Source organism: Galeopterus variegatus, unplaced genomic scaffold, assembly GCF_000696425.1.
Source record: "Galeopterus variegatus unplaced genomic scaffold, G_variegatus-3.0.2 Scaffold162, whole genome shotgun sequence".
In the NCBI taxonomy this organism is placed as follows: Eukaryota; Metazoa; Chordata; class Mammalia; order Dermoptera; family Cynocephalidae; genus Galeopterus; species Galeopterus variegatus.
The window spans coordinates 875707-898833 of record NW_007726273.1 but is presented as its reverse complement, the minus strand read 5'-3'; the positions used below and the strand labels follow the sequence as shown (position 1 = coordinate 898833).

Below are 23127 nucleotides of genomic sequence, written 5' to 3'. Positions count from 1 at the left end.
TGGACTTCACGGCCTCAGAAACTATAAGCAATAAATTTCATTTTCTTTATAAATCTCCCAGTTGCAGGCATTTTGTTATAAGCGACATAAACGGACTAATACAGACACTTACCGAGGTGATGGTAGCACTGAAGCCCTCCTGAGACATCTCATGCTCAAAGGAGCTGGTACTTCCTGTCTGAGTACCTGTAAGAAGGAAAGCTCTCTGCATTAAAGAAAACAGAAGAGAGAGGATGTGGGGCAAGATGGCAGACTAGAGGTGTCCAGGTTGCATTCCTCCCACATAAAAAGACCAGAACAACTAACACACATATTCAGAGCATTTCATCCAATAACTACAGAATACACATTCTTTTCACCAGCACATGAAACATTCTCCAGAACTGACCACATGTTAGGACACAAAATAAGTCTCGACATGTTCAAAAAAATAGAAATCATATCAGTTATTTTTTCTGACCATAATGGAATAAAACTAGAAATCAATAACAAGGGCCAGCCCGGTGGCGCACTCGGTAGAGTACGCCGCTTGGGAGCGTGGTGGCGCTCCCGCCGAGGGTTCGGATCCCATATAGAGACCGGTCCGCTCACTGGTTGAGCGCGGTGCGGGCGCGACACCAAGGGTTGCGATTCTGTTACCGGTCACGAAAAAAGACAAAAAGGAAAAAAAAAAAAAAGAAAGAAAGAAATCAATAACAGGAGGGACTTGCAAAACTACACAAATACATGGAAAGTAAACAACACACTTTTGAACAACCAATGGGTCAAAGAAGAGATTAAGAAAAAAATCAAAAAATTTATTGAAACTAATGAAAAGAGAAATACAGCGTACCAAAACCTCTGGGATATAGTCAAGGCAGTATCAAGAAGAAATTTTATAGCAATAAATGCCTACATCAAAAAAATAGAAAGATTTCAAATAAACAGCCTAACAATGCACCTTGAAGAACTAAAAAAGCAAGAACAAACTAAACCCAAAATAAGTAGAAAAAAAGAAATAATAAAAATCACAGCAGAAATAAATGAAATTGAGAGTAGAAATGCGATACAAAAGGTTAATCAAATGAAAAGTTGGTTCTTTGAAAAGATAAATAAAATTGACAAACCATTAGCCAGACTAACCAAGAAAAAAAAAGAAAAGACCCAGATAAATAAAATCAGAAATGTAAATGGAGATGTTACAACAGATAGCATCAAACTGCAAAGGATCATTAGAGACTATTATGAACAACTATACATCAATAAATATGAAAACCTAGAGGAAATGGATAAATTCCTGGACACTTATGACCTACCAAGACTGAACCAAGAAGAAATAGAAAACCTAAATAGACCAATAAGTAACAAGATTGAATCAGTCATAAAAATTTTCCCAACAAAGAAAAGCCCAGGACCAGATAGCTTTACTGTTGAATTCTACCAAACATTTAAAGAATTAATACCAATACTTCTTAAATACACTATTTCAAAAATTTGAAGTATTCCGAATTCTTCCAAACTCATACTACAAGGCCAGCATTATCCTGATACCAAAACCAGGCAAGGACACAACAAAAAAAGAAAACTATAGGCCAATATCCCTAATGAATACAGATGCAAAAATCCTCAATAAAATACTAGCAAACCAAATCCAGCAGCACATCAGAAAGATTATACACCATGATCACGTGGAATTTATCCCAGGGATGCAAGGATGGTTCAACAAACACAAGTCAATAAACATAATACATCACATCAGCAGAATGAAAGAAAAAGAACATATGATCATCTTGATAGATGCAGAAAAAGTATTTGATAAAATTTAACATCTCTTCATGATAGACTCTCAAAAAATTAGGCATAGAAGGAAAGTATCTTAATACAATAAAGGCTATAGATGACAAGCCCACAGCTAACATCATACCTTTGGGGAAAGGTAGAAGAACTAAGAACTAGAACAAGACAAGGATGCCCACTCCCACCACTTCTATGCAACAAATATTTATTGTGTACCTTCTATGTACCAGGCACTCTTCTAGGCAATGGGGATACAACAGTGAACCAAACAGACAAATGTTGGCAAGACATACAAATATTTGAAAAGACAGTGTGTGGGAACTGACTCCCCCACAATCCAATCTATCAGCCCATAGCCAAGACTTGCAAAATTAGAGATAAAAGTCTAGATTCTCTGATTTCAAAGGAATTGACTGAGTGAGGCCAGGGGAAGTGGTCAGTGCTGAGGGTCAGGGTGGCAAGGGTTGGGAGAGGCTGGTTTGAAGAGGAAATTGTATGTATGGGGGTGGAAGGCTGCATCTGGAGCTGCACTGAGACACCTGGCTTACCTTCAATTGCAAAGATCTTTTCCTGAAGCTGGTTTTGAATGGTCTTTAGAGCTTCAAAGTTATTCACCCGGAACACGTGATCACTAGGTGGCTTGGAGGCAATGGTATTAAGCTCTTGGACGGATTTCTCATTTCTAAAGGCGTCTCCTACCTATTACCAAGAAACGGGGAAAATCAGACACTGTCCAGGGGTAGCAGTATCATCTAGCAAAGAAAATTCTTCAGGAAAAGAATCTGAGACATTATTTGTCAAATGAGAGAATGCACCAAAGGTCCCTGTGACAGGGCTGCCAAGTATAGTTGGGCAGGTTGGACACTGCACAGAGCACTCTGCCAAGGGAGCAACTGGGGACTAAAACCCAGCCTTTGATCCATTTGCTATGCCATGCCTCCTGGTGTGGGGCTGAGACCTCCCCCCAGAAAAAGGAGAGACTTTATTTTTACATGAAAGTATTTCCTACTTGCCAAGCCATGCATCCATGATGATAGCTTTTTCTGTGTCACACAAGGGGCTGTGGGAGTTTGATTACACTGATGATCCTTACTGTTTTCATCTCCCTGTATCCAAGCCCTTTCCCCCAAATTTGTTTCTACCCTCCAACTCTTGGTGGAGTAATCTGCCCCACTCATTGGTTCTGGGTTCAGCCATGTCTTGCTTAACTTAAGCCCATGGAAGTTATCAAACATGATGCAAACAGAGGCTTGAAAGACCACTTGCGACATGTTCATTTGCTCTCTTGTTTCTCTGCCTTCACCATGCCCAGGCAAGGCCACCAGAGAATAAGACCCAGGGAGCAGAAGATTCAAGTCACCCCAGTTGTTTCAACCAAGGGCATCTAGTCCAGCAGACAGACATGGCTGGTTCCCTCAGAAATGGAGAGCCCAGCCAAGATCAGCAGATCTGCCTCCAACCTGCAGCTGATTACAGAGGTGTGAGTGAGCCCAGCTGGGACCAGGAAAACTGCCCAGCTGACCTACAGACTTATCTGTTAGTTCAAGCCACTGAATTTTGGGATTTTTGTTACACAGCATTGTCATGACAATAGATAACTGATATGGGCACATATAGACTAGCAGTAACCCTCACCTCACTTTGATTCTATTGATATTTACAAATCGAAGGGAGGTTATATCCAAGTCAAAACCCTCCACAGAAGCATCAGGCCCAAGAGTCACATTTCCTACCCCAATAACATAGCGAATGATTCCCTCTCTGTCTGCCTCAGGGATGACATCCTCGTAACGTAAGGGATCGCCAAACTTTTCTCCATCTGTGATGACAATTAGGATCTTAAAGGCATTCTCCCGGGCTCCATTTTCACTGTTAAACAGTTCTCTTCTGTGCAGGCAAGAGGAGGGACAAAGTCAAATGCAAGTAGACAGAGATGCTATTAATGTTAGGAAGCACTGTCAGCAGAGTCACAGGCACAGATACAGCCGAGCTCTGTCTAGCAGGGGCTCGGCCTCCCCTGAGACTGAACACTGAGATGCATCTGCCCCAAGACCTGGAAAGGAAGGAGGGGAGGGGAGAGGAATGGAAGGAAAGGAAGCCTTCATGACCTTTATATACTTTTGCATAGTTTCGTTATTTATTTATTTATTTTTGTTTTGTTTTTGGCAACTGGCTGGTACGGGGATCCAAACCCTTGACCTTGGTGTTATCAACACCAAGCTCTAACCAGCTGAGCTAACTGGCCAGCCTCAAAGTTCGGTTTTTTTAAACTCAATATTATTACTTTTCAACTCAAAAAAAATTTTTTTAAAGAAATAAACTTAATTGGGCCTTCATCGGACCTCTCCTGTAACACCGCAACAGCTCTTCAGCCCGTCTACCTGAACTTCATCCCAAACTCCCACACACACACTGAAATCAGACAGAACTTTCCTAAACAAGACATGGTGAGGTCTCCCCACTGCTTACCCCTTTCAGTGCATCCCCACTGGCTATAAGGCCGCCTTTGGTGACCTGACGTCGACTGATCTTCCTAGCGTCCCTCCAGCCCTTTCCTGCCCTTCCTGCCTTCACTCTCGCCTTTACTTGTAACTTGTTTTTTCGTGAACTTACCCTGCACAGTCCCTCCTCCACACCTTTTCTCCTGCTATTCCCTCCACTGGAAATATCCTTTATCCCACCCCTGTCTGGACAACGCCCTAATCCTTCAAAGCCCAGCTAAAAATATCTCCTGTTCATTCCATCCTAAGCAAAGGGAGGACTTACACTACTTTGCGGATTCCTGTGGCAGTGTACGTCCTCCCGAGCAGCTGTCCTATTGGCCTCACCAGCGATCTCGGGTTAGGATTTTCTTTGAATTTCTTGAAGGTAAAATGAGTCTGGAACTCTTCTGAGTACTGCAGCAAAGAGAACTGGGGACGAGGCCCCTGGCATTACCCCGGGGAAGGTGCACCCGCCCCCTTAGACATCTCCTGGGAAGCCTTACAGAAATCTTGAAACACTCCAGTCTCCAAATTCCTTCTCTACACTGCCCCCAACCCTTCTGTCACCAGGACAGAGATCTGCCACCAGCTCCTACTCCTCAATACTGGAACTGAACGAGAGATGACATGCAGGTTCCACCTCCCATGCCAAGCTTATCTACTAGTCACAGCTGCCTGCTTTACAAAGGGTTGAAAGAATGCTGTAGCTGCAACCAGACAGGGGGACAGAGGACAGCGAAGGAAAACCACAATCGATTGTCACTTTGGCAACATCTGCACTTGAAGTACGAGGGGAAAGTTGCCATATATTTGCCAGGTTATACAGGCTTTTCCCTAACCTCACCAAGGTTTTGGACTGTTTTAATCGTTCCATCACAACGGAGACAAACTCCTTCATCCTCTGGAAGTCAGTTGGGTTGATGCTACCAGAGCCATCAATCAAGGGGACAGAGGACAGCGAAGGAAAACCAGAATCGATTGTCACTTTGGCAACATCTGCACTTGAAGTACGAGGGGAAAGTTGCCATATATTTGCCAGGTTATACGGGCTTTTCCCTAACCTCACCAAGGTTTTGGACTGTTTTAATCGTTCCATCACAACTGAGACAAACTCCTTCATCCTCTGGAAGTCAGTTGGGTTGATGCTACCAGAGCCATCAATCAAGAAGGCGATGTCACTATCTTGCTGAGGACACTCTAGGGAAGAGGGAAAAGTATAAACTGATTAAGTAATTACTTGATGTTCACTTTTTGCATGTCACCTCTCTGCTGGGCAATGACAATAAGTGGCAAATAAGAGTCAATCCATGCTGCAAGGTAAATAAAAACATGGGCAAAATGATATGGAAATTTTTGGCTAATTCTGCCCAAGGAAGTCAGAGAAAGTGGTAATATTTCACGGGATCAATAAAGAGCAAGAAATAATTTGCCAGAAATACAAAGGGAGAAATAAATTATAGAAAAAGGAGAGCACGTGTAAAGGTATGTGGGACATGCTCCGCCCATCTGCCCCCAACCCCAAATTCTCTTTCCACCCTCCTCCACTCTGCTTTGTAGCCCAGGAGGTCGACCTACGTGGACCACATCAACAGGGCTCCTTTGCCCTCTGGCTCTAGTTGGATGTGGCTAGTTAGGAGGCTCAGTAGGGGACTGGAGGGAAAGAGAAAAGTGATGTCAAGGTACTCTCCCCCTGGCTCCCACCCTGTGATGTGGTCTAAAAGGATTCAGACAGAATCTAAAAATGGAACTTACACTACAGGGATAATGTATGTGATGGGGCTGGAGACAAGGCTATGATATTGAGCAGAGAACACTTGGGAAGGGCCTCTCTACTCCAATAGGAAGTCTGACCTTATCCTTTAGGCAATGGAGAGCCACTGAAGGAAGTTAGATGGTTTGTTTTATATTTTACAAAGATTGCCATAGCAGTGAGGAGTTTATACTGCTCTGTTCAAGACTGTCAGACATTCGAAACAAGCCAAACATCTTTCAATGAGTGAATGGATGGACTGGTGACTGGGACTGTGATAAATCCGTACAATGGAATACTACTCAGCAATAAAAAAGGAATGAGCTACCAGTACACACAACAGCGTGGATAAATCACAGATGCATTATGCTAGCGAAAGAAGCTTTTCTCAAAAGGTTACAATTTCATTTATGCCACATTCTTGAAAAGACAAAACTATAGTGACAGAGAACCGGTGGGTGCCAGGGACTGGGGGTGAAGGAAGGAGGCATCTGACAAAAAAGGAATAGCACAGAGGAGTTTTGAGGAGATAACAGAACTTTTTTGTATCCTGACTATGGTGGTGGTCACACAAAATATATTAAAATTCACGGAACTGAACACTAAAAGCAGAAAGGACAATTTTACCTTAAGATCATTGACAGAAATAAAATAAAAGTACTCAAAAAAGTACTGGGTTGTTTTTTGTTTGTTTTTTTTTTTTTTTTTTTTTTTTTGTAACTCACAAGCAGATTCTAATGTTTATATGGAAAATATACAAAGAAGATTAGCCAGAATTTCTTTTTTTTTTTTTTTAATGATGGCTGGCCAGTTCGGGGATCCAAACCCTTGACATTGGTGTTACAACACCACACTCTAACCAACTCAGCTAACTGGCCAGCCCTAGCCAGGAGATTTTTTGAAAACCTCAAAGATATGTTGTTAAGTGAAAATATTAAGATCTAGAACAATGTGTGTAGCATGCCACCATCTGTGGCACGAAAGTGAAGAATACACATATGTATATGTTTGTAAATACAAGGAGCACCCCCAGATGATGACATGAGAAACTGGCAAAAGTGATTGCATCCTGGAAGGAAACAGGAGGCTGGCAGGCAAAAGGGCAGAGGGGGAGGTTACTGTATATTCTTTAGTGCCTTTTGAATTTTGAATCAAGTGCATGTATTACATATTTTTCAATAAATGAAAGTGTTTTTTGAAAGAAGTGGTCTTGAACTCCTGAGATGGGAACTGAAGAGAGAGATATAGAGGTGGCAGCTGAAGCCACAGAACTGGGTGACATCAGCAGGAGGAACCCGTGGGCAAGAAGAGAACAAACTTGGAGACACCTAAAAAGATGGCCAAGCAATGGCAGAAAGCAGCTTGGGAAATTCACTCACTCTCTCTTTGAATCAACAAACATTTGGGGAACAGGGACATGGCAGGCAGCCAGCAGGATGGTCCCCACTATTCCCTCCTCCTGGCAATAACCCATGGCCCAGTCCTTGAGTGTGAGCTGGACTCTGACTCACTCAAAGGAACAGAATATGGCAGAGGTCATGAGATGTTACTTCTGAGACTAGGCTATGGAAAGACTGTGGCTTCCGTCTTGGGTGCCCACTCCTCCCATCTGCTCTCTCACTCACTCACTTTGAGGGAAGCCAGTTGCTATTCCATGAGCTTCTTTATGGAGAGACCCACACGGCAAGAAACTGAGTGAGGCCTCCAGCCAACAGCCAGTGAGGAGCTGAGGCCCTCAGTCCAACAACCACAAGCATAAGCTTGGAAGCAGGTCTTCCCAGTCAAGCCTTCTTTTTTTTTCCTTTTTGTCTTTTTTCGTGACCGGCAACAGAATCGCAACCCTTGGTGCTGCACCCGCAGGAATCGCAACCCTCGGTGCTGCACCCGCACCTCACTCAGCCAGTGAGCGGCCGGTCTGTACATGGGATCCGAACCCTCGGCGGGAAGAATCGCAACCCTTGGTGCTGCACCCGCACCTCACTCAGCCAGTGAGCGGCCGGTCTGTACGTGGGATCCGAACCCTCGGCGGGAGGGCCGCCACGCTCTCAAGCGGCGCACTGTGGCAGTGCGCCACCGGGCCGGCCCCCCAGTCAAGCCTTCTGATGAGACCACAGCCCTGGCTGAACACCTCAAGTTCAATCTCATGAGAGACTCTGAGGCAGAGGCACCCAGCTAAGCCATGCCCAGACTCCTGACTGACAGGAACTTCGGGGTAGTTTGTTAAGCAGCAACAGATACAAGGGTATAGAGCAGTGAACAAGCAAGACAATGTCCCTGCTCTTGTGGAACCTACACTACAAAAGAAAAACAGATAAGAAACAAGTAAAATATGAATATATAGATATGAAGATGGTAAAGTGGGGCAGTGTGGTAGAGTGATGGAACCCCTGCCCTCTGCACCTAGACCAGTCACACCCAGCCCAGTCCTGCTTCCCACCATCCAGTCTCACGCTGCCTGTCTGTACCCTCTGCCAAAGGTGACCTACCTCTGAGGGCATCTGGGAACCTCTGGGGCTGCTTCAGTAGGTTGGATCCAAACAGGAAGCAGAAGCCACTCACATATGTGTTCTCCTTGCAAGTCTGGTGCACGGTGGGGCCACAGGCCTGGTGGGGCAGGGTGCCAGTGGAAGGGGTTTCCCTTGCTCCCTCCCCCCTTCTCATCCCAGCACCTCTACTCTCCATAAGACCCCAGCTCCACTAGCCCCGGGTCCCCATTCCTCCCCTCAGGACACTCCTGTGACTCAGGGCAACTCACCAGAAGCTGAGAGGGGTTGGTAGCAGCTGCCAAGGACAGGCCCAGGGACATGTTCACAGCCTCTGGGGGGACTGAGGGGACAGATATGTGCATTGTCACCCTCAGAGGGATGAAAGGGGCTGTGTAAGAGCTGGGCAGGGGTCACATGGACCTGGGAGACAAGGAGGTCTGACAGGTCAAGGGGGAACCTAGGTCATAGGAAAGGAACATGGAGGGGCTGGGGTGTCTGGGGTAGAGTCTGCAGACAGAGCAGAGGCAGGAGAGCCAGACCCATGTTCCCCCCAACCACAGATTCTGCAGAACATAGGAATGCCTGGCGAGTCCAGGTGTGTTCACAGATGAAATCCTGGCCCTGGGTCCAAGGCAGGGCAGTGGCTCACCCTGCAGCTGGATGGGCTCACACCTGCCCATGCTGTAGTCGCACTGGTAGAGGCCTCCTGTGTGGTTGGCAGCCTTTATCTCCTGGGGCGCTCCAACCACCACCCTGGGGAGAGATGTGGGAGTAGAGAAAACTCTGATATGTGGGGAGAGAAGGAGAAATTCCACCACCCAGAGGCAAGTGGGGACTCTCACATGGATTCCTGAATTTCTATAAATAGGAGAAATTAGCAAAGAAAACAATGGGAAATTTTTAAATCTCAGAATGGGAGGGGCCTAAGAATGACGTAAAACCCAGAGGTCATTAAAAACAATGGATAAATTCAACCACACAGTCACTTGAGATAAATTTCTGTATGTGCTAAATTACCATAAGCAAAGTCAAAAAGACAGATGAAAAACTGAGGGAGAAGGAGGTTAGAAACTCCTACCCCAGACTTTTTTCCTCAATATAGTCAAAGTTTGTAAAAACCAATAAGAGAAAAAAAAATAGAAAAATAGGCAACAGATAAGAAAAGTGTTCACAGAAAAGGAAATACATCTCTCATAAAAAGAGAAAACAATTTAAAACTAAACTGAGATAACATTTCTCACCTATGCATTTGCAAAGATCAGTAACTTTGATAACATGCTGAGCTGGCAAGTGGGTGGGGAAGTAGGTGTTTGCACAAATATCTGTTGTGAGTGTAAATTGTTGCCACCTCTATAGAGGGTAATCTGAAAAAATCTATTATAATTACATGTTTATATGTGCCCTTGCATCCAGTAATCCCATTTCTAGGAATTTACTTCCAAATTTATTTGCACATGTGCAAAATGACAGCATTGTTCATACAGCAAAAGCTTGGAAATAATCTAAATGTCCATCAAGAAGAAATTTAATGACATTAAAGTAAATTACAGAACATCTAAATAATGGAATATGATGCAGACATACAACAGAATGAGTAAGCTCGTGATGTTCTTACCTGGTAAAACCACTAAGCTATATCAAGTGGGGGAAAAAACCAAAGAGCAGTACAGAGCAGAGACCAGCACACTTTTTCTGTAAAGGTAATGTTATTTTCATAAATATTATTTCTGTAAAGTTACATGTTTTAGGCTTTGGGGGCCATATAGTCTCTGTCACAGCTATTTGATTCTACCATTGTAGCTCAAAAGCAGCCATAAAAAAATTTATTTACAAAAACAGATGGCATCCTGAAGGCAGGCCATAATTTGTGGTGAGTCCCTCCTGGGAAGGGAACTGGGAGAAAAGAGTGTTAGCTGGCTGGTAGGGGGATCCAAACCCATGACCTTGGTGTTATAAGGCTGTGTTCTAACCAACTAAGCTAACCAGCCAGCCCCAAGAAATTTTTTATTCTTACACCCTTTTGTATTTTTTTTTTAATTTAGACCCCTGTAAATTTATTACATGCTCAAAAAATCAGTCAAGGAAGTTGCCATTTTGTTCAGGTATTTAAGTCTTGGAGAGAAAGCACGTGAGACAGGGAACTCCACCTGAGGCTCTTACCGGGACCCCTCAAACTGGACCACACTCTGCCCGAAGCCCTTTGCGTTCTCTTGGAAGGTTATTACATTTTCAGTGTCCAGGTTGAACCCATGACATAAGGCCAAGGCTGGAGGGAGAACAGGAGGGTGGAAAGGAAAGGATACAGTCAAGAACACAGCATGCCTGCCGGCCCTGTGCATTTTCCTGTCCAGAGTCACCTAACCCAGCATCATAATGTCTGTCTCCCAGGTCCAGCTCTGTTGGCCTGGGGCAGGGCAGCACACTTTTTCAATAGAGGGCCAGACAGTAACTATTTTAGGTTCTGAAAGCCAAGAACAAATAGTGTATACTACATAGGTACTCATAAAACAAGAGAGAAAATACATTTCCACACATTTTTCATTAAGGAAACTCAACATATAATCATTGAGTACAATTTTTTTGTAATACAGACTTACTAATGAGATGAATGGATCCTTTTGGGGGTACAACATTTCACTTAACTGGCATTCAGACTTAGTGTTCCCTATCATCAAGTTGATTATAAGTGTTCATCTTCAATCTATGGCTGGCGGGTTGTACAAAAACAGGGGGTGTGCCACATTTGACCCACAGGCCATAGCTGTGGACCTGTGGCCTAAGGACACTGTCATGGGTTCATTCAGCCCTCTCTGAGTACCACCCTCCTTTCTGAGCACACAAGTGGCCTCTTCCCCCAGTCACCAATGATTTGCCCAATGACCAAGTTTCTATAGACTCTTAGTTAGATAATTTCCTTTCTATGCAACTCTTAAGCATTTCCTTTTCTCCCTGGCTCATTCTCCACAAATCAGACATAAAAGGAAACAAATTCAAATCATTTTGGTTCATCAGTCATTCAACACCTGGGTCCTTGGAAACTAGAACAGGAGGCAAAACAGAGGTGGCAAGGTGAAATCCAAGAGGAAACACCCTGGGAAGGGAGTCCCGCACCTGCTGTGCACCCTTGGACATGTCACTTCACCTCTCCAGACCTCCCTCATCTGTGCAGCGAGGGGACCAACCAAACAGCCTTGCACAGACTATGAATTTAGTCATTCACCCAAGCTTCCCTGGCCATCCCATCTTGGTATAGCTCTACTGTCCACTTCTTCTTGAATTCCTTATCCTTCCCCAAATCCCCTTTGCCTATCCTAGTCTGACTCCTACATATTCTGTGCCCTTTCTCTTCACTCACAGACCCAAAAGTTTCTCTCCTCCCAACTCGGAGGGCCCCCCGCCAATTCCCTGGTGTACCTGTTAACAGAAGGACTCTGTGAGTCATGGCTGACAGAAGCAGGAACCTGGAAGGAGCGTGAACCGTGAGGTTGCAGATGCTACTGAGCCACTTTAAGAAAGGCACCAAAGCCAGGAAGGGCAGAAAAAGAGAAGTAGGGGCAGAAATTGGTTAGACACTCAAAGGAAGAGGGTGGAGGCTCAGTGAGCACACAGCCCTGCTTGACCTTCCTCCCAGGACTGTACACAGCCTGCCTACCCAGCTTCCTGGCCCAAAGCATCAAGATCACTATCCAAAAGGTGCCATTTGTCACCCACTTGCTACTGGGGTTAGCCAAAGCACTAAAAATAGGCTTAGGGCCTGCCTCCTGGAATGTGTATTCTAAACATTAATACAAACCTAACAAGTGTTAGGTCAAGCTCTGTGTCTCCCCGAAAGCACACTTTGTGAAATGTCCCTCCTCCAGCCCACGGAAACAGGAGTGCCCTTCAGCCAGAGCAGTCCTCCTTTGTAGCCATAACAAGGACAACTCAAGTACAGGGAAACCTGGAACTTTTAAAATATTACTTTGCTTTTGTAAAAAACCCTTTGCCCAAGAATTTTCACTTCCAAAAAAATTTATCCGAAGGAATAGCTAAGAAGTGCAGTCAAAGATGTACATACAAGCTTGTTCACTGCAGCATTGGTTTTAATAGAGAAAAACTAGAACCTGAATATCCAACAACAGAGGAATAGTTAAATGATATCTCACTCTGTGGTACATCCTCACATTCCATTGTGTACAGTCGCTTCTAATTCTGTTTTCAAAGATGCAGAAAAATACTTTCATAAAATATGGAACACCAAACCATACCCTGTATGTGATTGCTAAGTGATTCCCAAGCTGATGGAGTTTGGATGTGTTGTCCCCTCCAAAACGCATGTGGAAATTTGATCCCCAATGTGGCAGTGTTGGAAACTGATTGATTCATGAGGGCAGATCCCTCATGAATGGATTCATGCTCTCCCCATGGGTGGGGGGATTAATGAGTGAGTTCTCACTCTATTAGTTCCCACAAGAGCCAATTGTTTAAAAAGACCCTGGCACCTTCTCTCTCTCTTGCTTCCTCTCTCGCCATGTGATCTGCTTGTACCCGCCGGCTGCCTGCCACTTTCCACCATGAGTAGAAGCAGCCTGAGGCCCGTGCCAGATGCAGCTGTCCCAGAATCGTAAGCCAAATGCACCTCTTTTCCTTATAAATTACCCAGTCTCAGGTATTTCTGTTATAGCAACACAAAACGGACTAATACACATGCCAATAATTTTTTTCATTCTTTCTCAACACATTTTCTTTTTCCCCTAGTTCTACTTTCCTAATAACCAGGTGAAAATAAATGTTTGCTGACTGAAAAAAATCCATAAAAATTCTGTATATTTTTTTAAATTATCTATTTAAAAATATATATCCACAGGAAAACCAAAATGTTAATAGTGGTTATCTCCAAGGTGGTAGGATTACGAGTATTTCCAGCTATCTATTGCTGCAGAGCAAACCACTTCAAAAGTCAACAACTTAAAACAACAATTTATTATTATGTGTCATGGTTCTGTGAATTGCCTGGCCTCAGCAGTTCTCACTGGGGTATCTCACATGATTGAAGTTAAATCATGACGAGGGAGCAGAGCGGCTCTGCGAGCTTCTCTCCACCTTCCCACAGAGAAACCCTGACTGGCCACTGAGGGTGAGCCCCCCCACACACACACACCCTCAAGCCCACCAGCCCACGAGGTCATTATTACATGACAAAGGCTTTTCTGCAGGCCATCTTCCTCCCTGTGTACTTTCCATCTGCTTTCCTGAGATTTGAAAAGATGGCCTGGAAGACCATACTGCTCATTTCTCCCATGAAGACAGACAAAACAATGAACAAAAAAACTACATTTGGATGAAAGTAACTAGAGAAAAGCACTGGAGCACATCAAACTAGTAATAGAAATGCTAGTGAGCACAAGAACTCAGGGTAGCCACATAGAGAATGGAAGGAAATACCTGGCTTCCACCGCCCCATCCCCTAGCCAGGATCAAGTGGGAACCAGGAAAAACTTCTCCCTGTGGGAACAGGTAAGCAAGAGGACCCCAGCAGTCCCCATCATTACCTTGGACACCTACAGTCCTCACCACTGGGGACCCCAGCAGTCCTCACAGGCACTAAGCCCAGTTGAGTCCACACAGTTGTGCCCCCCCAGAGGAGGCAACACTGCCCTGCACTCTGTGGCCCACATAGCTACTGAGCTACACCATCTTGGAACTGGAAATGCTGTTGGAGGGTGTCTTGTCCTGGGGGTGAGTGTCACCTTCATCCCAGAGACTAAGCCTCCATTGAACAGCCCCCATCCCATTGCCTGACTACCTCCAAGCCAAGCTATGAGCAGCTGTTACATACTACCCTGAGAGGCTAAGCAGTGCTGGAGCTGCTCCACCCACCCCTCCCAGTTTCAGCTGTGCTCCTCCCTCTCAGGCTGGAGCTGAAGTGGCACACTCCCTCTGAGGAATCTTTAACACCCTCCCAGTTGTGGCTGTGCCCACCTGCCTTGATCTGAGCTGAAGGGGAACATTCCCCCCTGGGGAATTGGTGTCTTGGCCCAGAAGCTGCTTGGCTGAGCTGAGCAGCTGTGAATCTCAGGGCTTAGCTGATGTAGTACTCCACCTCCCAGGGAAACAGAGCACAGGCTGAGCTGAGACATCCTGCCCTACTGGCTGCACAACTCCAGTATCATGCTTCCCTGGAGCTAGACTAGGCCACTAGAGACTGAGCTGTTCAGACACCCCTTTCCCTGGGGAGAGGAGTCAGTGTTGTGCTGCTCCTTGCCCCCAAAGGCCCAAATGACAGCTGTACCCCACCATTTTAGGTCATGACTGCCACTGCACCTGACCTCACAGAGATTGAGATATTGTCAAGTCCCACCATCCCAAGGGCTAGAATCATCACTATATAGTGCCTCACTCCCAGGAACCAAGTAATAACTAAACCCCATTTGCCCTGGTACTCAAATTGCAGCCACACTCTACTCCCTGGGCCAAAACCTCCAGAACACTCCTGTTTTCCCAAAGGTAGGCTAAGCTGTGCCCTGTCCCCCAGGGTTAGAGTCACAGCTACAACCTGGACAACTGAACCTGAGTTCCCAGGGTGGGTTTCAGAGTCACAGATCCTGGCACTGTGGGCAATCTGCATCCAACCCAGCCACAAATAGTGAACCTGCACCCCAAGATCTAGCTGCCATAATAGGATCACAAGACCCTGAGCCAAGGATCCTGGCTCCACAGATGCTCCAGCACCTACACCTGGAACCCAGCACCATTGCAGCTGCTTATAGGTCAAGTCAGACCTGATACCAAGAGGAATCCCCTCAGCTAAGTCTCCCCATTGTGGGGAAAACAAGAATGGGAGAACCCCAAAAGCCCTTGCCATTGACAATCTTAACAACCTATGCCATTTCTGCAGTGCCACAAACTTTTACAGTCTATACCACTGAAGCACCACAGTTATTGGTATTGTTGATCATAGCTGAAGAAGCTGCCCAGAGAGTATACCACTACATCTAAGCAAAACCAGAATCACCACACCCTTCCCAATTGGCACACTAAGACCCAACTGCTGGTGGAAAACTCTATGAAAGCCACTCTGTAAAGTTTGGAAGAGGTGACTATTCAACCACACGCACAGATAACAATGTAGGAACACAAGAAACATGAAAAAGCAAGGAAATATGACACCACCAAAGGAACACAATAACACACTAGTGACAGACCCCAATTAAAAGGAAATCTACAATCTTCTAGAAAAGGAATTCAAAATAATGATTTTTAAGAAAAGCCAATTAAATACAGAATACAGATAGGCAATTCAATGAAATCAGGAAAACAATTCATTTTATGAATGAGAAATTTAACAAAGAAATAGATATCAGTAAAAAAGAACCAAACAGAAATCCTGTAGCTGAAGAAGTCAATAAATGAAATTAAAATGCAGTAGCAAGTTTCAACAGCAGACTAAACCAAGAAGAAGAAAGAATCTCTAACTGCAAAGATAGGTAATTTGAAATTACTCAGTCAGAGAAAACAGAAGAAATCAGAATTAAAAAGAGTAAAGAAAGCCCACAGGGATTATGGGACAACACTAAGCACACAAATATTCGAATTGTGGGCATTCCAGAAGGAGAAAAAAAGGGAAATGTCAATTAAAATGTATTTAATGAAATAATAACTGAAAACTTCCTAAATCTTGGAAGGAATATGAACATACAGATCTAGGACATTCAAAGGTCCCCAAATAGATAAATCCCAAAAAGGTCCTCTCCAAGGCACATTATAGTCAAAATGTCAAAAGTCACAGACAAAGAGAGAATTCCAAAAACAGCAAGAAAAAAGTGTCAGGTCATATTGACTTCCCATTAGATAACAGATTTCACAGCAGGACCTCACAGGTCAGGACAGAATGGCATGATATATTCAAAATGTTAGCCAAGAACACTATACCAGCAAAGTTATCCTTCAGGAATGAAAAACAAGTAGTTTCTCACAGAGAGTCAAAAATGGGGGAGTTCATTACTACTAGACTAGCCTTACAAGAAATGTTCATGGGAGCCCTACATCTGGAAGTGAAAGGACATTAACTACTGTCAAGTAAACACACAAAAGGATAAAACTCACTGGTAAAACAAGTACACAAATGGGAAAAAGAAAGAAATCAAACCATATTACTATGGAAAAACACCAAACTGCAATGATAAACAACAAGAGAGGAAGAAAAGAACAAAAGATATACAAAACAACCAGAAAACAATGAAAAAACGACAGGAGTAAGTCGTCACCAATCTATAATAACCTTGAATGTAAATGGACTAAATTCCCCAATTAAAAGATACAGACTGACTGAGTGGATTAAAAAACAAGACCCAACTATATGCTGCTATCAAGAAACTCACTTCACCTGTAAAGACACACATAGACTGAAAGTGAAGGGACAGAAAATATTCTATGTAAAACAAAAACCAAAAGTGAGCAGGAGTAGCTATACTTATATCAGATAAGACAGACTTTAAGTCAAAAACTGTAAAAAGAGACAAAAGGAGCATTATATAATGTTAAAGGAGTCAATTCAGCAAGAGGAGATAACAAATGTAAATATATGTGCAACCAACATTGGAGCACCCAGATACAGAAAGCAAATATTATTAGATCTAAAAGAATAGATATACTCCAATACAATAATAGTTGGGAGATTCAACACCTCACTGTCAGCATTGGACAGATCATCCAGGCAGAAATCAGCAAACATTGGATTTAAACTGCACTATAGACCAAATGAACCTTACAGACATTTGATCCAACAGCTGCAGAATACACATTCTTCACATCAGCACCTGAACATTCTCCAGGACTGGCCATATGTTAAGCCACAAAACAAGTCTCAACAAATTTTTAAAAACTGAAATCATATCAAGTATCTTTTCTGACAACAATGGAAAAAAACTAGAAATTAACAGCACAAGAAACTTTCAAAACTGTACAAATACACAGAGATTAAGCAATACGCACCTGAATTACCAATGGGTCAAAGAAGAAAATAAGAAGGACATTTAAAAATTTCTTGAAGCAAATGAAAACAGAAATACAATATACCAAAACCTATGCCAAACAAGTACTAAGAGGGACGTTTACAGCAAAAAATGCCTACATCAAAAAAGTAGAAAGATTTCAAATATAAAACCTAACTAGCAGATTTATATCTCAAAGAAATCCTCACACAGGCCACAAGAGGACAGGAATGCATTGTTTGTGGTAGCCAGAAGCTGGAGGCAATTTAGAGGTCCATCATCATGGGTCCAAATAACTAATATGTGGGGCCAGCCCATGGCTCACTTGGGAGAGTGTGGTGCTGATAACACCAAGGCCACAAGTTCGGATCCCTATAAAGGGATGGCTGGTTAGCTCACTTGGGAGAGCGTGGTGCTGACAACACCAAGTCAAGGGTTAAGATCCCCTTACTGGTCATCTTTAAAAAAAATAAATAAAATTAAATTTTAAAAAAAACCTAACTGCATCTCAGGGAACTAGAAAAGAAGGAAAGAAACAAACTAAATTAGTAGATGGAAAGAAATAATAAATATCAGGGCATAACAAATGAAATAGAGACTAAAAAGACAGACAAAACAAAAAGTTAGTTTTTTAAAAGATTAACAAAACCTTAGCTATAGTACTAGAAAAAAGAGAAAAGACTCAAATAAAAAAAATCAGAACAGAAAAAGAAGACATTACAACCAATGCCACAGAAATACCAAAAAATCATTACAGATTTTTTTGAACAACTATATACCAACAAATTGGAAAACCTATAGGAAATGGATAAATTTCTGGATACATACAACCCACCAAGACTGAATGAAAAAAATGGAAAACCTGAACAGACCAATAACAAGTAACAAAATTGAATCAATAATTAGCAGGCTCCCAACAAAGGAAAGCCCAGGACCAGATGACTTCACTGCTGAATACTACTGAACTTTTAAAGAAAAACTAGTACCAATTCCTCCAAAACTATTCCAAAAATTTACAGCACAGGGTATTCTTCCAAACTCATTCTATGAGGCCAGCATCACCCTGATACCAAAATCAGACAAAGACTCAACAAAAAAAGAAAACTACAGGCCAATATTTCTGATGAACATGATGCAAAAATTCTCAACAAAATACTATCAAACTGAATTCAATAGCACATCAAAAGATTATACACCATAATCAAGTGGGATTTATCCCAGAGATGCAAGGATGGTTCCACATATGCAAATCAATAAATGTGATACACTGCATTGACAAAATAAAGGAGAAAACCATATGACCATCTCAACAGATACAAAAAAAACATTTGATAAAATTCAACAATGCTTCATGGTATAAAAAGAAAGTATCTCAACACAATAAATACCATAAATGACAAATCCACAATTAACATCATAATGAATGGAGAAAAGTTGAAAGCTTTTCCTCTAAGAACCAGAACAAGACAGCATGCCCACCCTCACCACTCTTATTTAACATAGTACTGGAAGTTATAGCCAGAGCAATTAGGGAAGAGAAAGAAATAAATGGCATCCAAATTGGAAAAGAAGAGACCAAACTGTCCCTCATTGCAGACAATATGATCGAATATATAGAAAAACCTAATGACTCCACCAGAAACTCTTAGAACTGGTATATATAATCAGTAAAGTTGTAGTATACAAAATCAACATACAAAAATCAGTAGCATTTCTATAAACCAATATCAAACAAGCTGGGAAAAAAATCAAGAAAGCAATCACATTTATAATAGCTACCAAGAAATAAAATACCTAGAAATAAATTTAATGAAAGAGGTGAAAGATCTCCACAACAAAAACTACAAAACACTGATAAAAGAAATTAAAGAGGATACCAAATAAATTTTTAAAATAAATAAATAAAAGAAGGCATTCCATGTTCATGGAATGGAAGAATTAACATTGTCAAAGTGACCATACTACTCAAGGTGATCTACAAATCCAATGCAATCCCTATCAAAACACCAATGACTGGGCCGCCCGGTGGCGCACTGCTACAGTGCGCCGCTTGGGAGCGCGGCGGCGCTCCTGCCGAGGGTTCGGATCCCACATACAGACCAGTTCCCGCTCACTGGCTGAGCGAGGTGTGGGCGCGACACTGAGTGTTGCGGTCCCGTTGCGGTCCCGTTGCCGGTCCCATTCCAGTACGGGCGCGACACTGAGGGTTGCGATCCGTTGCCAGACATGAAAAAAGACAAAAAGGAAAAAAAAAAAAAAAAACACCAATGACATTCTTCATGGAAATAGAAAAAATAATCCTAAAATTCATATGGAGCCACAAAAGACCCCAAACATCCAAAGCAATCCTGAGCAAAAAGAACAAAGCTGGAGGCATTATATACACTCCCTGACTTCAAAATATACTACAAAACTATTGTAATCAAAACAGCATGATACTGGCATAAAAACAGACACATGGACCAATGGAACAGAATAGAGAACTCATAAATAAATCCACATATCTACAGCCAACTGATTTTTGACAAAGGTGCCAGGAACATACATTGGGGAAAGGACAGCCTCTTCAATAAATGGTACTGAGAAAACTAGATATCCATAGTCAGAGGAAAGAAGAAAGACTCCTATCTCTCATCATATACAAAAATCAACTGAAAATGAATTAAAGACTTTATATGTAAGACCAGAAACTATAAAACTACTAGAAGAAAACATAAAGGAAACACTACAAGACATTAATCTGGCCAAAAATTTTATGGAGTAGACTTCCAAAGCACAGGCAGCAAAAGCAAAAACAGACATATGGGACTACATCAAAGTAAAAAGCTTCTGCATAGCAAAAGAAACAATCAGCAGAGCAAAGAGGCAAATAGAAGAATGGGAGAAAATATTTTCAAACTATTCATCTGACAAGGGATTAACATAACTCTATACCCCATAAATATGTACAATCAATATGTGTCCATTAAAAAATAAATTCCTTTTAAAAATTGACAAACCATTAGCTAGACTAACCAAGAAAAAAAGAGAAAAGAAAACAACATATGAAAAAACTATAAATGTCAATAAAGAGGTAGAAAACTTTAAAAGAAACGAAAATTAAATTCTGGAGCTGAAAAGTATTAAAACTAAAATGAAAATTTTACTACAGAGACTCAAAGTCAGACTTGAGTGAGCAGAAGAAAAAATCAGCAAACTTGAACACAGGACAAAGGAAATTATCAAGTAAGAAGAATGGGGTGGGAGAGAAGTGTGAAGAAAAACTAACAGAGCCTAAAGAACTTGTGGAACACCATCAGAAAGACCAACATATGCATTATGGGAGTCCCAGAGAAAAGAGAGAAAAAGAGGTTGAAGGGACATTTGAAGAAATAATGGTCAAAAACTTCCCAAATCTGATGAAAGTTACGAATATAAACAGCCAAGAAGCTCAATGAACTCCAAGTAGAATAAATTCAAACTGTTACAGTTTTAGGAGTTAAATGTAATAAAAGAATATACCAAAAAAAAGGAAATAAGTAAGGAATTTAAACATTTCTCTACAATAAAAAAATCAACTAAACACAAAAGAAGACAGTAATGCAGGAAATGAAGACCCCAAAAAAGCCATAAGGAATATAGAAAATAAATAGCAAAATGACAGAAATAATCACTTTAAATGCAAATGGATCAAATTCTCTAATCAAAAGACAGAGATTGGGGCCGGCCCGGTGGCGCACTGCTACAGTGCGCCACTTGGGAGCGTGGCGGTGCTCCCGCCGAGGGTTCGGATCCCACATACAGACCGGTTCCCGCTCACTGGCTGAGCAAGGTGCGGGCACAACGCCGAGGGCTGCGATCCCGTGGCCGGTCCCGGTCTGGTACGGGCGCGACACTGAGGGTTGCGATCCATTGCCGGACACGAAAAAAAGACAAAAAGAAAAAAAAAAAAGACAGAGATTGGGGCCGGCCCGGTGGCGCACTGCTACAGTGCGCCACTGGGGAGCGTGGCGGTGCTCCCGCCGAGGGTTCGGATCCCACATACAGACCGGTTCCCGCTCACTGGCTGAGCAAGGTGCGGGCACAACGCCGAGGGCTGCGATCCCGTGGCCGGTCCCGGTCTGGTACGGGCGCGACACTGAGGGTTGCGATCCATTGCCGGACACGAAAAAAAGACAAAAAGAAAAAAAAAAAAAGACAGAGATTGGCAGAATGGATTTAAAAAGTAAAAATAAAAAACATGATCCAGTATATATGCTGTCTACAAGAGACTCAGTTTAGTTCCAAAGACACAAATAGGCTGAAAGTGAAAGGATGGAAAAGGATATTCCATGCAAACAATAACCAAAAGAGACCAGGAGTGGATATACTAATAGCAGACAAAATAGATGTTAAATGAAAAAGTTTACAAGAGACAAATAAGGACATTATATATTAGTAAGTGTTTCAATTCAACAAGAAGATATAACAATTATAAACATTTACATGCCTAGAATCTTAAATTTTATAACCAAAAAGAATGATAAATGTTTAGGAGATAGATATGCTAACCATTCTGATTAGATCATTATTGAAAGAACAAATTGTAACCTATAAACATGTACAATGAAAAAAATAAAATTTAAATTTAAAAAATTTTTTAAATTACATGCCTAATAACAGACCATCAAAATATATGAAGCAAAAATTGACAGAAATGAATGGAGAAAATAGACAGTTCTACAATAAAGTTGGAGATTTCAATATCCCACTCTCAATAATGGATAGAACAACCAGACAAAAGCTAAGTAAGGTAATAAAGGACTTAACAACTCAAAAAACCAACTAGACCTAACAAACACAGACAGAACAGTGTACCTAACAACAACAGAATACACATTCTTCTCAAGTACACATAGGGTGTTTTCCAGGACACACCATATGTTAGGTCAATATTAAGTCTCAATAGATTTTAATTTTTTTTTTTTTTTTTTTTGGTGGCTGGCCAGTATGGGAATCCAAACCCTTGACCTTGGTGTTATAACACTGTGCTCTAACCAACTGAACTAACTGGCCAGTCTGATTTTAAAAAATAGTTTTCATACAAAGTATCTTCTCTGACCACAAAAGGATGAAGTTAGAAATCAATAACAGAAGGAAAATGGAAGATTCCTAAATTTGTGGAAATTAAGCAACACACTCAAACAACCAATGGACAAAAGAAGAAATCAAAAGGGAAATTAGAAAATACTTAAAGAAAAATGAAAATAAAACACAACATACCAAAACTTACAGGATGCAGCAAAAGTGGTGGTAAAGGGAAGTTTATAGCTATGAACACTTACATTAGAAAACAAGAAAAATCTCAAATCAACAACCTAATTTTTCAACTTAAAGAGCTAGAAAAGAAGAATATACTAAACCTGAAGATAGCAAGATGCAGGAAATAATAAGATTACAGCAGAGATAAATTAAATAAAAAATAGAAAAATAATAAAGAAAATTAAGAAAACCAAAATTTGGTTCTCTTGAAAAGATCAAGAACATTGACAAACCTCTAGCTAGATGGACTAAGGTAAAAAAAAAAGAATACTCAAATTATCAAAAATAGAACATTCAGGGCCGGCCCGGTGGCGCACTGGATAGTGCGCCGCTTGGGAAGCACGGCGGCGCTCCTGCCTGAGGGTTCGGATCCCACATAC

General features: G+C 42.1%; 1 protein-coding gene across 1 annotated transcript in view; it reads right to left on the bottom strand.

Moving 5' to 3' along the window:
• The window catches only part of ITGAM (integrin, alpha M (complement component 3 receptor 3 subunit)), a 46660-nt gene extending 34695 nt beyond the window's left edge, over nucleotides 1–11965 (bottom strand). The window contains exons 1-10 of the mRNA XM_008594358.1: nucleotides 11910–11965; nucleotides 10656–10761; nucleotides 9145–9248; nucleotides 8765–8835; nucleotides 8496–8613; nucleotides 5326–5456; nucleotides 4543–4688; nucleotides 3510–3663; nucleotides 2325–2475; nucleotides 113–186 (exon numbers count right to left, since the gene is read on the bottom strand). Of these exons, the coding sequence (XP_008592580.1) occupies nucleotides 113–186; nucleotides 2325–2475; nucleotides 3510–3663; nucleotides 4543–4688; nucleotides 5326–5456; nucleotides 8496–8613; nucleotides 8765–8835; nucleotides 9145–9248; nucleotides 10656–10761; nucleotides 11910–11937 (1083 nt within the window). The 5' untranslated portion in view covers nucleotides 11938–11965. The remainder of the gene's footprint in view (nucleotides 1–112; nucleotides 187–2324; nucleotides 2476–3509; nucleotides 3664–4542; nucleotides 4689–5325; nucleotides 5457–8495; nucleotides 8614–8764; nucleotides 8836–9144; nucleotides 9249–10655; nucleotides 10762–11909) is intronic.
• Between the last annotated feature and the right edge of the window lie 11162 nt (nucleotides 11966–23127).